The sequence below is a fragment of the Natrix helvetica genome, assembly GCF_964273705.1.
Source record: "Natrix helvetica genome assembly, chromosome: 2".
NCBI lineage: Eukaryota > Metazoa > Chordata > Lepidosauria > Squamata > Natricidae > Natrix > Natrix helvetica.
Window position 1 is genome coordinate 178,069,266 of NC_138552.1, and position 13,533 is coordinate 178,082,798.

The 13,533-nt window shown below is 35.5% G+C and overlaps 1 protein-coding gene across 4 annotated transcripts in view; it reads right to left on the bottom strand.

Moving 5' to 3' along the window:
* EPHA7 (EPH receptor A7) overlaps nucleotides 1-13,533 on the bottom strand; it is a 181,405-nt gene that overhangs the window by 128,203 nt on the left and 39,669 nt on the right. For all 4 annotated transcript variants that reach the window (XM_081940978.1, XM_081940977.1, XM_081940980.1 and 1 more), the window contains exons 4-5: nucleotides 7,583-7,738; nucleotides 6,454-6,789 (exon numbers count right to left, since the gene is read on the bottom strand). In XM_081940978.1, the coding sequence (XP_081797104.1) occupies nucleotides 6,454-6,789; nucleotides 7,583-7,738 (492 nt within the window). The remainder of the gene's footprint in view (nucleotides 1-6,453; nucleotides 6,790-7,582; nucleotides 7,739-13,533) is intronic.

The window sequence follows — 13,533 nt, forward strand, 5'->3', positions numbered from 1 at the left end:
CTCTCTCTCTCTCTCTCTCTCTCTCTACCTACCTACCTACCTACCTACCTACCTACCTACCTACCTACTATATTTCTCTCTCTTTCTCTTCCTCTATATCATTCTATCTACCTACCTACTTTTTTTAAAATTTGCCTCTTCAAAACCTTGGCCTTATACTCTGGTTTGTCTTATACTTCAAAAAATACGTAAATATGAGTTATGTGTGTAAGGGCTGACTTTCTATTTGTTACACCAATGACAAACTCACCACATCACATTGCCATCAAATTACATTTTGCAACAGTTTTTCCCATTTGCAGAGCTGGGATGGGTGTGGCCTGTGCATGATGCATCTGGTCCGCGCACACCCCTTCTCTAGTGGGCTAATGTCATTTATAAGAAAGATATAAGAGAAAAGTTGCCACCAGCTGTGTAACACCCACAAAGTGCCCAACAAGAGTGTTTCAGCAACATCAACATGGAAATAGTAGAGTGAAATATCTCTGCTTTCCAATACAGGTAATCCTTGACTTACAACAGTTTGTTAAGTGACCATCCGACGTTACAATGGCACAAAAAAATGACTTATGACCATTTTTCACACTTAGGACCATTGAGGCATTGCCATGACCACATGATCAAAAATCAGATGCTTGGCTACTGATTCATATTTATGGCAGTGTTCTGGGGTCATATTATCAACTTCTACAACCTTCTAACAAGCAACTCAGTAGAGAAGCCAGATTCACTTAACAATTATGTTACTAACTTAACAACTGCAGTAATTCACAACAAATGTACAAGAAAAGTTGTAAAATAGAGCAAAATTCACTTAACAGATATTTCACTTAGCAACATAAATTTTGGTCTCAATTGTGATTGTACGTCAAGGACTACCTGTAGTAAAAGAGTTTATGTAAGATAGTGTTTACTACTTCTCCTATTAGATTGTCTATTTGTCATGTAAAGTCTTGAAGATTAGAAAGCATGAATAAACATCAAAGAAATATAAACAAACAGCTCTAAAGAATGGTTTGGACATACAATGGGAAGCCTAGTGTTCTTAACTGTACATCAAGATACCCAAATTGAGTAACAGCCTAATTAAAAATACACATAATGATAAGACTCCTAGACAGTGGTGGGTTGCAGGCGGTACGCCCCGATACGGGCGTACCGGATCCTGCCCGGAGCACCAAATACCGTTCCAGTACAGTGCTTCGGAGGGCCCACCTGCCCGCCCGCGCTCCTTACCGGTGCTTTAGGCTGTTGGAGCTTCTGTGCACGTGCATGGCGCATACGGTGCCTGTGTGACGCTCCGTGGAGCAGCTGGAGTATCACGGAGGCTTGCAGAAGCATCATTTGATGCTAGAACACGTGCACGCTAAGCGTGTGCACACAGCGCGCATGCATGTGGGTAACTCCGGGGCTGATCCAACCGTACTGGTTGGAACAGAATACGGAACCCACCACCGTTCCTAGAAAAAGGATAAATGAAGCTTCTAAAAACTTCAATTTCACTAATCTTTCAGAATTTTTGAGAATCTCAACAAGTTTCAAAATAAAGACTGGCGCATAGAGTGATTAACAATTTTTGCAAAGCCATCAAAGTCCTGAGCAATGCCATAAGTTACAGAATTAAAGAAGGGGTCCTCATGTGACCTATTAACTGGTTAAAACAAAGGAATACATGGGAAAAATTGTCAGTGATTGATGTATATAGTGACCCAGCTAGCAATCTATATATTGGGAGAATTCAGTTAAACTTGCTCTTTTTGCAAGTTTTGGATCATTTTGCCATTTAAATTATTGAGGTGGTCAAAAAGCAATAAAAATATAACAAAAGATGTAAAATAGAAAGAAGGGGAATTACCATAATATACAGAGTTTAGTATAAACAAAATTAAACTGATATACAAAGAATAAAAAGTATTATTTGTTCATGGATTTAATGATTGATTCTAAGTACAAAAGGTTTCTTGCATACTGTATTTTTCGGAGTATAAGATGCACTTTTTTCACTCAAAAAAGAGGCTGAAAATCTGGGTGTGTCTTATACACTGAATACTGCATTTTTTAACCTCCTAAAACCCGCCCCTTCATCAAAATGATCGTGCATAGCCTTTAGGAGGCTTTCAGAATGCTCATGGGGACTGGGGAGGGCAGAAATGAGCAAAACCTGGGCCTTTTTTTGCTCAATTTTGTCCCCACCAGCCCCCAGGAGCACTCTATAAGTCTCCTAAAAGCTATGCATGCCCTTTTTTTAAAAAAAAAAAATGGGCCCGTTTTTGCAAAAAATAGGCTGTTTTTTGCTTATTTTTGCCCCACCGCCCACCACCAGGAGCACTCTACAAGCCTCCTAAAGGCTATGCATGCCCTTTTTTTGGAAAAAAATGGGCCTGTTTTCGTGAAAAATAGGCCATTTTTGGGAGGTCTGCAGAGTGCAAAAACTTTTTTTTTTTAATTTGCCTCTTCAAAATCTCGGTGCGTCTTATACTCCTAAAAATATGGTAACTTGTTCCATACATAGAACAGAGAGTGGTTCATGTATAAAGTGGATTTTTTTAAACATATTGTGCAATGCTTATTGTCTGAAAGGCCTTAGTTCCTGTTGATGTTGAGATTCAGGATATTTATGCATTGAAAATCAACATTAACAGGCATTCGGAAAACCTGACATTCAAAATAACAAAACTAGGGACAAAATACACATGCACCTTTAAATTCAGCAACTTATCATCAGGTAACATTGTTTTCCCCCAATATGCTTTATCCATAATGGCAAACCTATTGCACGCCGGCCAGCTGATATTTGGGTCTCTGCCATGCATTCAGGAGACACACACACATGTGCTAGAGGGTGGGGGCTGCACCCCGCAGCCTGTTTTTGAGGCTTTAGGGAGGCCTGTTACGCCCAAAATGGGCTGCAGGGGAATTGTGTGCATGCACAGGGGGAGAATGGTGGTCGCACGCATGTGCAGGGGGTGGGGCACATTGCATGATGAGTCTGGGCATGTGCACATGCGATTTCGGCAAACAAGGAGAAAAAAGTTAGCTATCACTGTGCTTTATTAGGGATTCCTTTGATTTGGTTGGCTGTCTTGTTTTATACTTCTGCACATTGTAGTTCTTTTTTCATGTTCTTTTTCATAACCAGCCAGGGGGGAAATGGGAAATCCACAAATGAATCTTTAAATGCTGCTGTTGATACAGACAGTATGGTCCTGGCTGTCTGTAATGTTAGGTTTGGGCCTAAATAACATAATTAATTAATTTCCGTGAGTCCAATAAAAGGTTGTTTTAAGAAATGTTTTAAAACCAATCTTACCTTGCAAATCAAAGAAAAGATTTATTTAAAAAAAAATTCATATTGGATTGATTGAAATTAATTTAATATTTATTGTCAGACTGTCTTCCTATCTAGGAGGACATAAGTGACTGAAAGGGTTGTATTATGCATAACTGCTCAAAATCATAGCCCCAATCTATCTCTATTCATATTCCTTTCAATTAAAATATCTATATCCTCAGGACATTTTTTTAATTGTACAAAGTTATACACAGCTCTATGTCTGGGTGAAACTGTATGAATACAGTGATTTATGCTAACTTTGATTTATTCTCCTGAATTTTCCACAGCTGCTGATATCAAATCAAATAATTTATTATAGGCATAGGTCCAGAAAATAAATCCTACAAAATGAAAATGGATAGATCCATCAATCTATATTATAGTACACATTAATTAAATATAAGTTATGTAGCAAGGAATAAAAATGTAAGAACACAAGACAAGTACAGTAATAGTGAAGTAGAATAACATATAATACAAGTTCACAGATAAAAGTCAAAATCCTCACTACAAATTTAAGGTGAATAGAACAAACAGAGGCAAGGAATGGTAAACTGAGAGTGTATAATTTAGTTCTTGTCCAACAGGAGAAATGGAAGTTATGCTCTCTTTGCCCAGAAATTTCTTCAGGATGCGGTAGTTAGAGTAGTTGAGAGTTACCCAACAGTCATTGTAAATGGAATAACAGAGGAGTATATGCCCCAGAAACCCTACTGAGATACCTCCTGATAGGCATAAGTAGCTTTGGGAGCCTGAAGACAACTGATGAGGACAAAGCTAAGTTGCAGAGAAGAACAACCAAACTGATCAAGAGCCTAAAATGTTGTTTCTCAAATTTGGCAGCTTTAAGATATGTAGATTTCAAATCCCATAAAAGTTTCCTAGACAATCTTAAGACAAAACATTCAGGATCTTTTGTGTGATAGAATCCAAATTGTGAAATTCTCTAATGAAGAAAGTTTGATCTTCTTCTTCACAATTACAATGTTGCACAGTGTTGCTATTCCCATTTCCCCAAAAATAGAGTCTAAGCAACAGTATTAAAAAGGGTAACAGTTGAAGATCACATTATTTCTTCCAACATCTATTATTTTTGTGTTCTCGTGATCATATCTTTATTTTGTCCCCAGTACATGAATAAAACACTCTTGAGTAATTTTTAAACTGTGTAAGTAGAAGCAAGTCCCCCTGCCCAACCTTTATGCTATTCCCCTACTGGCCTTATGCTGTGTCACTGGAGGTTTTCAAAAATAGACTAGATAACCATTTGACTGGGATGACATAAAGTCTCCTCCTTGAGCAGAAGGTATGATTAGAAGCCTCCAAGGTTCCTTCCAGTCCCAATTCTATGTTCTATGTTCCGTCTAAGGGCTTTCATCATGCATTTTCTTGAAGGAAAATCAAGTGACCTGGTTGCTTGAAACAGAGGCAATAAAACATGATATGAACTGGCAAAATTTACATCACTTACACAGTACTCTAACTCAACAGCTGGAAAAGGCCCTTAATTTAATACTTAATTTAACCTGATAACGTATATTTTCCTTCTTATTTATTCTGATTATTTCTTACACTGGAGCAAGGAGAAGTCATCCCAAGCAAATAAATGTGACTAATTGACACCTACTATTAGTTAATTATTAACTATTTATTGACAGGTCATATGCACGAATATTTTTGCTTAATAAAAAAAAGCCTCTGCATTAAAAAAATATTCCAAGAATTACCACACAACGTGAAAACAGGCATATTGAAAGAGTGGATTACATGGGAATTGCATATGTGATGTTCCTTACTAGTAACATTTGGAAAGATGTGGTTGCATAAATGTCTGGTTGAGGATTGATGGGAAAACAAAAAGAAACCATGAAACAAAAGAAAAAGAATTCATCTAATATCGTATGTACATCCTGTCTTATTCTCTGAATATAGTTTGCCTACTGTAAGCATAACCTAAAATACAATATTCCCCAAATAGCTTTCTAGTCCAAAGTTATTCATCTGAACCTTGAAAAAAATACTTCACCTAGGAATTTTACTGAAAACTCAGAAAGCAACTATAGTTACCAATCTCTTCTGCACGAGCAATAAAAAGACCCGAATAGCACAGCATTCTCAGATCACCATTTTATCAACAAGCAATTTATTATTTCACATACCTGAATAGAAAGTTTTCTATTTCAATATGCAAAATCACTAAAACACATTTTCCCCTTTGGGGACATTCTAGTTTGATGTGATTTTGCCTGACATTTCACCTGTCAGATTATCATAAATATAAGCCACAAAAAATAATTGTTGTAGTCTCACTGAATTTCATCATAAAATAACTGAAGCTACAAAATAAACTGGAAGCTTAATCTTGGAAGAAGACTATGAATACTGAATGCACTAAGTAAATCAGGTATTTACTGAAGGCTTCAAATTGTTCCAAAATTAAATATAACTCTGAAAATACTAGATGTCGTACTATAAAAGAGGCACATGGTTTCTTGATTGAACAGTGAAAGCATTAGTAAATCATGCTGTCTCTCTGTTTTAGACATTCCATAATAAATTAAGAACACATGCAAAAATAATTTAAACTCACAAGGGATAACTCAACCAACATTAAGCACCTCAAAGCCGCACTGAAGCAAATTAAAGCAAACCTATAACTTATCTATTTCAATTAATGGAGCTGCAAAGTATTCAGCTATTACATTGTTTATATAAAGCTAACAGTTCTATCTTATTCCACACAGCAGAAAGAAAGAGATGTCTAATTTATCTGATTTGATTTAGTCATTGATCAAAATGCCTAAAGGCATTTTGGTGATGCCTTAGGCAAGCCTAGTTGTTGTCTCTTTGCTAACTAGTATTCAGCTAGCCTAACTAGTAAGCCAGTCTATATACAACAAAATTCAGGCTGGCAACCATTCAGAATTTGAAAACTTCAGGCCATCAGAAACCCAAATACTCTGACATAAAGCTATCTATGCAAACAGTATCACACCAATAACATGCTACTGGTGATGTAGAGATGGATGCATTTTTGTGCAGTGAGTCTATAAGCCTCCTTTCAGTTGTTAACAATATAGTTTTCTTTGTTCTACCTGCTCTAAAATATGATGACTTACCTGCTTGACCAGTGGTAACGGTAACAGCTGCAAAAAGCCTCTGGGAACGGCTTAAGTCGGAGACACCATTTAAAGCTTCAACTTCAAAAGTATAGTTAGCATGAGCCAACAGGTCCATGACGGTGACATAGTTGTCTACTAATCCAGTTTGCTGTGGCATATATCCAACATTGCTCCCACAGGGAACACATTCACCCTGTTCCCAGCTGCACCTCTTGCATAATACCCTGTAGGTCACGTCATTTCTTCCTCCATTATCAGCAGGAGGGCTCCACTCCAAACTCACAGTAGTTTGGTTAATATTGAAAATAAGGTTCTGTGGTGCAGATGGCGGTCCTTTGTTAAATACAAACACAAAACAGGGATTGGGGGAGGGGGACAGAGATTGAAAGAAAAATCAGCAGGGAAAATTTAGCTCATGTTTTAATTACCCAAGCTAAAGTTCTCCAGGCTTTAAACTTTTCATTTACAACACACTACCGAAAATTCCTACTTGAATTCAATTGATAAGAAGCCATATTTATTTTCCACTAAGGAAACAAAGGCAAGGCACTTTCTATGTATTTACTGCAGACCTTTTTTGCAGCTTTTCTTGTCTGAAATTAAAGGGTAAGTTAATGTGCCTCTGAAGCTGACTCACTGAGAGTTCTTCAAAATGAATTTTTGCTCCTTTCAAAATGCTTAAGTTGGAATAAATGTAAGTACTTAAAAAAAAAAAACTTCTGTAATGTGATTTACAAAAACATGGGGTACGGTTTTCTTTTTGAGAGGTCTGCAAATATTCATTAATTGAGCCACCAATGGCTTATTTTTCTCCTCAGAAATTCTTAATTTGATGCTGTGCCACCTTAGATATATCATGCTGAAAATACCTATAAGAATCATATTCTCCTTCTTTCAGTTATGTGCTTATTCAGGGGCTGCTTCAGGTTATGCTGAAAAATGCAGCCGTTAAATTTATTGGATTCTACCTTGTTTCTTTCTAACTTTCTCCCTTTTGCTATTTTGCAAAACACGTTGGAAAATGCTTCTACTGTTGCTTTGTGTCCTAACCAGAACTAAATGAGAGAATGGGAAATCAATGATTGTGATTGGCTAAGCAATAGGAAGCAATTCAAGAATAACTCACTTGTGCATGCAACATATGGTGGGTCAGTAGGTGCTCTGTAATAGCTGTCTTCACAATCACACCGTGAAGATCCTTCCCTGTCTGAAAAACTGTGCATTGGGCAGCGGGAGCACTGCAAATCTTGTGAAGATGACTTATAGAAGCCACGTCCGCAGGCTAAGAAAGGAGGAAAAAAAACAGGTTTTAAATATAACATCTTTTAAATACACCTCAGTATCGGGTACAGAGAAAACATATGATATGTGCTCTTAATGAAGACATTCAAAACATTCACATTTTTGTCTGAAACTGGAATTCTATTATTTTAGAACTACCAGGCTGCAAAAATCTGGATTCCAAAAGATGGCCTTAAAATGGTAGGACTTCCTTTATCACTTTCTTATCATCCAGGGTTCATTCAGACTTTTGCAGCCCAGATTTATAGGTTTACTTGTTCTAAAGCCGGTTTATAAATGAACTTGTTGAGTTAAATGAATTTATTTTATTTAATAAATTTATATCCAGTCGCACGACTCTGGGTAAACAATATGTTTTTCTTTCATCAAAAACCTGTTTCCATATAATATAGATCATTAATTCTGGTTGTTTCACACATTTGTTGTGAGGATTTCCAAAATATTGTACTTGAAGACCTTATGCAATTTTCAAAAGCAGAATATGAAATTTTTCAGCATTTTTTATTAGCTTATATCCAACCTGAGATGACATGAATTTTAATATCAACTCTTCATTGCTGTCGTATGACCCTCACAATTCCATAAGCATAGAAATATTTTTCAAAAAAGATTGTATTCCTGTAACCATTCTTTACATATTATCTTTATGCTAGCAATGATCTTATCTTCTGAGATGTGAGTCTCATCCCTTCTCCCATAGTAAAAGAAATATTCATTTTATAATCACCTGCAGTTTGTTCAGTTGGGTGAAAGAAATCAACAATAATAAACAACTGTTGTGAAAAATATTTGGAGGGACAAGCTGCAAGTGAACAGTCTTTGGAAAACTCAGGCTGGCTGCTAGGAGGAATCTTTCCCAGTATTCTGGGCATGTACTATATATGCATGCACAAAAGACAAATCCACTGAGACTGTTACTTAAGCAATATTCCAGGTAGAGGGTTCAGAGCAGCTCTTTGTTCATAGAGAATAAAACAACCATGTATTATTTTAAATATGTGTCCCACATAACAATATCAATGGCCAACTAAGTTATCAAAGTAATGGATTTATGCTTAAACTTAATCTGTTAAGACAGGCCATCAACAAAACAATTATATTCAAATTAGGAGGAAAGTGCAAGAAAAAAGCATTGGCCATGCCAGTTTTTAGCTTCTTGTAGTAATCACTATCACTACAACTGTAGTGGCTATCACTACAATGGTACAAAGATAATAGTATGCTTTTTGTGGCTTTTAATATACAATTATGTGTTTGTAGATCTGATGTAGGATATGTGCCAAGCTTCAGGAAATATGACTAGCTACTATACAATAACCACCTCACTGTAAAATGTTTTATTCATTCATCCATCCATCCATCTATCCATTTGTCCATTCATTCACTTTATACATTCACTTATCTCAAATTCATGACTCTGGACAGCTAACCACAGTAAAGAAAATCATTACAACACATAAGAAATCAGCATAACTATTAAGCAACCTAGATCTCCAAGCTAAATTGGTATGGAAGACATATTTACTGAACTCCTGAAAGAAAACAGTGCAGAAAAAAGACCCAGAAATCGACGAGAATTAGTCACACTAATAATTTCAACTAAACAATCTTCCATATACTTCTTTGAAATGACAATAGGGTTTAAAAGCTATGTAGGCTTCCATCAAAAAGTTACACTGAATGCAAAAGTATACATAGGACTTTTAATGGTTCTTCAGCAATAGTGTGAATGAAATTTTCAAATAGAACTGTCTTCTGGCTGCACACTAACAAAATGTTTGCCATCACCTGTCAAGTATTTCTCAGATATGTTTTTCTCTTTCCAGAGAATAATACTGGAACTGTCATATATATTCATAATGTCTATCAAAATTGACTCATTCACTATTGTTTAACCAATAGAGAAATGTCTCTTCCGAAAAAGGTCTTGCTTTAGTTTTACATTTTAAAATGATGACTTGTAAATATCATAGTTTAATACACCAATTCTTTCATTATTCCCATCCCTTCCTCCCCCCCCCTCTCTCTGTGGGTGTTTCCCATATCCAGTCAATTTTACTGACTATTACCTTTTTGCGCAAACACATCAAATCGTCATAGGTACATTCAAATCATCAAGTGATGACAAAGATAATATATATGCAAATCTCCACCATAGCAAACAGCTCACAAAAGTCTATGGCATAACTAAATTAAATTGGCAGCACAATCCTATAGATGTCAATTCAGAAGGTCTATTACATTCACTGGTTCTTGCTTCTAAGTAAGCAGATTAACAACGCAATTTTAATTTAAAGACATGATGAGTGAAAAGCTTAGAATGAAAATAAATGTTAAGTCACATCTACTAAGAGAAAGCATTTAGGACACCAGAACCTTGTCTGCAAAATGGTCTATTGTTCAAAATATGCCAGTCAAGGAATGAAAAGAGCAGAAGGGGAGGATAAATGAGGAGTCAGATTATATCTCATACCAGCTGCCATTCACAAAACCATCAGAATCTTAAGCCAGGAAGAAAAGACCTTAACATTTCCCAGCACTTTTAATCTAAAAGGAGCTCAGAAACAAAACTAGAGATTTGGGGGGGGGAGGGGGGACTTGTTTACTAATTCAAATCATGTCTATTCTGAAACAGTTGAGGTAAGCATAAATTCAGTTAAATCAAGAATTTGTTTGCTTGCTTAAGACTGGGTCACCAAACTCAATTCTTAACATTATCGTTTTTATAAACCAATACGAAACAGTTGTTTATACATGTAGGAAATATGCATTAAAAATAGCTTATGTTACAATTGTCTACATTACATGGATAGTGAATGGCTTCTACGAGCCATTGTCAATTGCAGATATTTTGTCACCGTTTTAGAGAAACTGATGGGCTGATCATTACAAATATCGTGGTAGTGTATGTGCTTTGGTTCTATTACCTATTTCAAGTCATTATTACTTGTTGTTACTTGGTTATTTTTCCTGATTGCTATATAATTTACTTATAATTTTGTTATATTGCTTTTAATCTGTTTTTAAGTATTGTCAGCTATCCAGACATGCAATACAGATGAGAGTCCATTTAAATTCAGTACATGTGTAGTTCCATATACCATTCAGCATAAAGTGGGGCAGTAAAATATTATATATAAAATACATCTGATTTTGGAATCTGGACAATCATAGCTTAATTCTATACCTAAATGGAAATCTATTAGTCAAGATGGAACTCGCCCCCTACACATACACACGTACAAAATTTAGGGAAAATTGTACAGCATTTCACGGTACACAAAATGAATAAATAAATGAACTCAAAAGTGATTCCTAAAAGATTAAACGAAGTGTATATGCTATTGAAAATAATAGAGCTAGGTTGTAAAATGTTGACATCTGATATAAATCACTAAATATGGAAAACACTAAAGTAAAATGATATTTTAAAAGACTTTGTTGCAATATGTTTGAATAGGTCTGGCTAGTAATGGGTAATTGCTTTGAAAGGTAACTGCACCAGCATCTAAACTTGTATCAAACGTTATTACCTATGGGGAAAATAACTTATATTATACCTTTTTTTTAAAAAAAAATGTGAACCAAGTATAAATGTAAAACTACGAAAAAAATCATTTTTTTAAAAAAAAACATAATACTAGTTTGTATGGGAAAGAGTGAATATAGGTGTGGGTGGAAAGAGAGAGAGAAGGAGGGAGGGAGGGAGAGAGAGAATGAATGAGTTTAAATAACTATATAGTACCATAGGACAGAGGTTAGATCAAACTTGAACAGAAGGAGATTCTTTATGGTTGAGTTTTTAAAAAATGGTATCTGTGTGACAGGTTTATTTGCTGGAATTTTTTTCTTGGAGGGGCTACTAACAGAAATCCATAACTGTGAGATTCCAAGTAATAAAGCAAGAGTCACAGCACTGTGAAATGAAGCTGTCTCTATTAATTGCATACCCTGATCATCAGTGTAGTGTCTCAGTTCAGCTGATAGTTTGTCAAATCTGCCTGGCTGAACTTGAGGATTTGGCAATGTCACTTACCACTAAGTATAACTTTGGGGGAGGGGGACATAGCAAAGGCACCCATCTGAAATGAAAAAGCACTCACAGAGGAAAAACAGATGACAGATTGTGAAGACCAGAGAATCACAGATGGAGTCCAGGTGGAACAACATTTACATTTGGTTTACTTTCATAGTTAAACAAGGCCTACCTAGCAGGTTAGAACATCCTGAAATAAAATGTATTGGTGATTTGTGTAAAAACAAAACTTTTTATGTTGGAGAAAGGCTCCTGTATAAATAACCAAAAAAATTGTAATGTCTTGTTTTTAAAAACAATAAAGCCCAAAACTTTGCAATGTATTCATAAAACATTTTAGCATATAATTAAGTTACTTAACAAATGTTCACAGGGTTCTAATGTTACATGGTTCTATATTCCATTTTGATAAAAAATAAAATTATAATCACTATCAAACATTTAGATTTCCCCATTTTAGGTAATAGCCTATGCAAATTCAGACAGAAAGCATAATTTTTCAATAACTGTGTCATTTTCCAGAATAGATTAGCAGCCTTAGAAACTGTTCCTAATTGTATCTGTCAGCAGCATGTACAAAACCACTTTATTTAAATAATAACTTTTAAAAAGTGAAGGAGCCTTCATTGAGATTTCTGAGAGCAGCTTTTGAAGCAGTTCTATAATCCTAGAAACAACTTGGCTGCTTGAACAGGCTAATATATGTTCTTGATTACCATTCCAGAAGGAGGTAAGGATATATAATCTTATTAACCAATTTAAAAATTGCTTATTTTTTTAAAAATAATAATAATGTTACAATCAAAAATTAGTTAAAACAGAACAATTGGAGGCAGATTAATTGAATGGATGGAAAGTGTAGTTTAGATTGTGTTTGCAAAGCACACACGGGAAGATCTCACTTATTTCTAGTCAGTATCTCCTCTACTGAAGCTGCTTCCAGTTGAATTTTGGTAAGTGACTTGAACACACCAACCCACTGAAAAATCAAGGAAAAGATAAGACAGAATTGTTCAGAAGCTTTAGTTATTCGCTAGTCTGCTTATTATACTATTTATTATATTGCCCTATATACACATAAACAAATGCATACATACAAACACACACACACACACAAAATCTACCCTGGACCATTTTTATTACAATTCTTCCAATTTTTTATTGTTAGGCTAACTAATCAATTGCATCCAATGTTTTGTTTGAAAAGTAAGCATATTTAGTTTAATCAAAAAAAATGGATTGCAATGTATTTATGTTCTGTATGAAATGTATACATTCTGTTGCTTTTCATGTAATGGTACTTCAAATGCCTTGATAGAACAGCCCAAAGACTAACCATGTCATATTCTAACTGAACCAGACTATACTCAAAATCAGATTGCTTAATTGTTGGTGGGGACGGACAAACTATGACTCTGAATGGCAATATCAGTCATGGGAAGATCCTGGAGATATAATGAACAATGGACTTCAGGATTGCAAGAAAATACAAAGTTTATTAGGTAATGGAAGCAACACACTTGTTCCATTCAGTCAGTGGTGGGAAGGCAAATTCATCATGATGTGTCAATACTTATGCGTTGTTTAGCATTCAGATTTATAGTCCTGGGTTCCAACTATCTCATTCCAATCTGGAACAGAAAATGAGAACAAGAGACTGATATTTCTGTATTCATATAAGTGAAAATGGGTATATGGTAACAAGGAGTAAGGTAATCCTTGACTTATGCCCATAATTG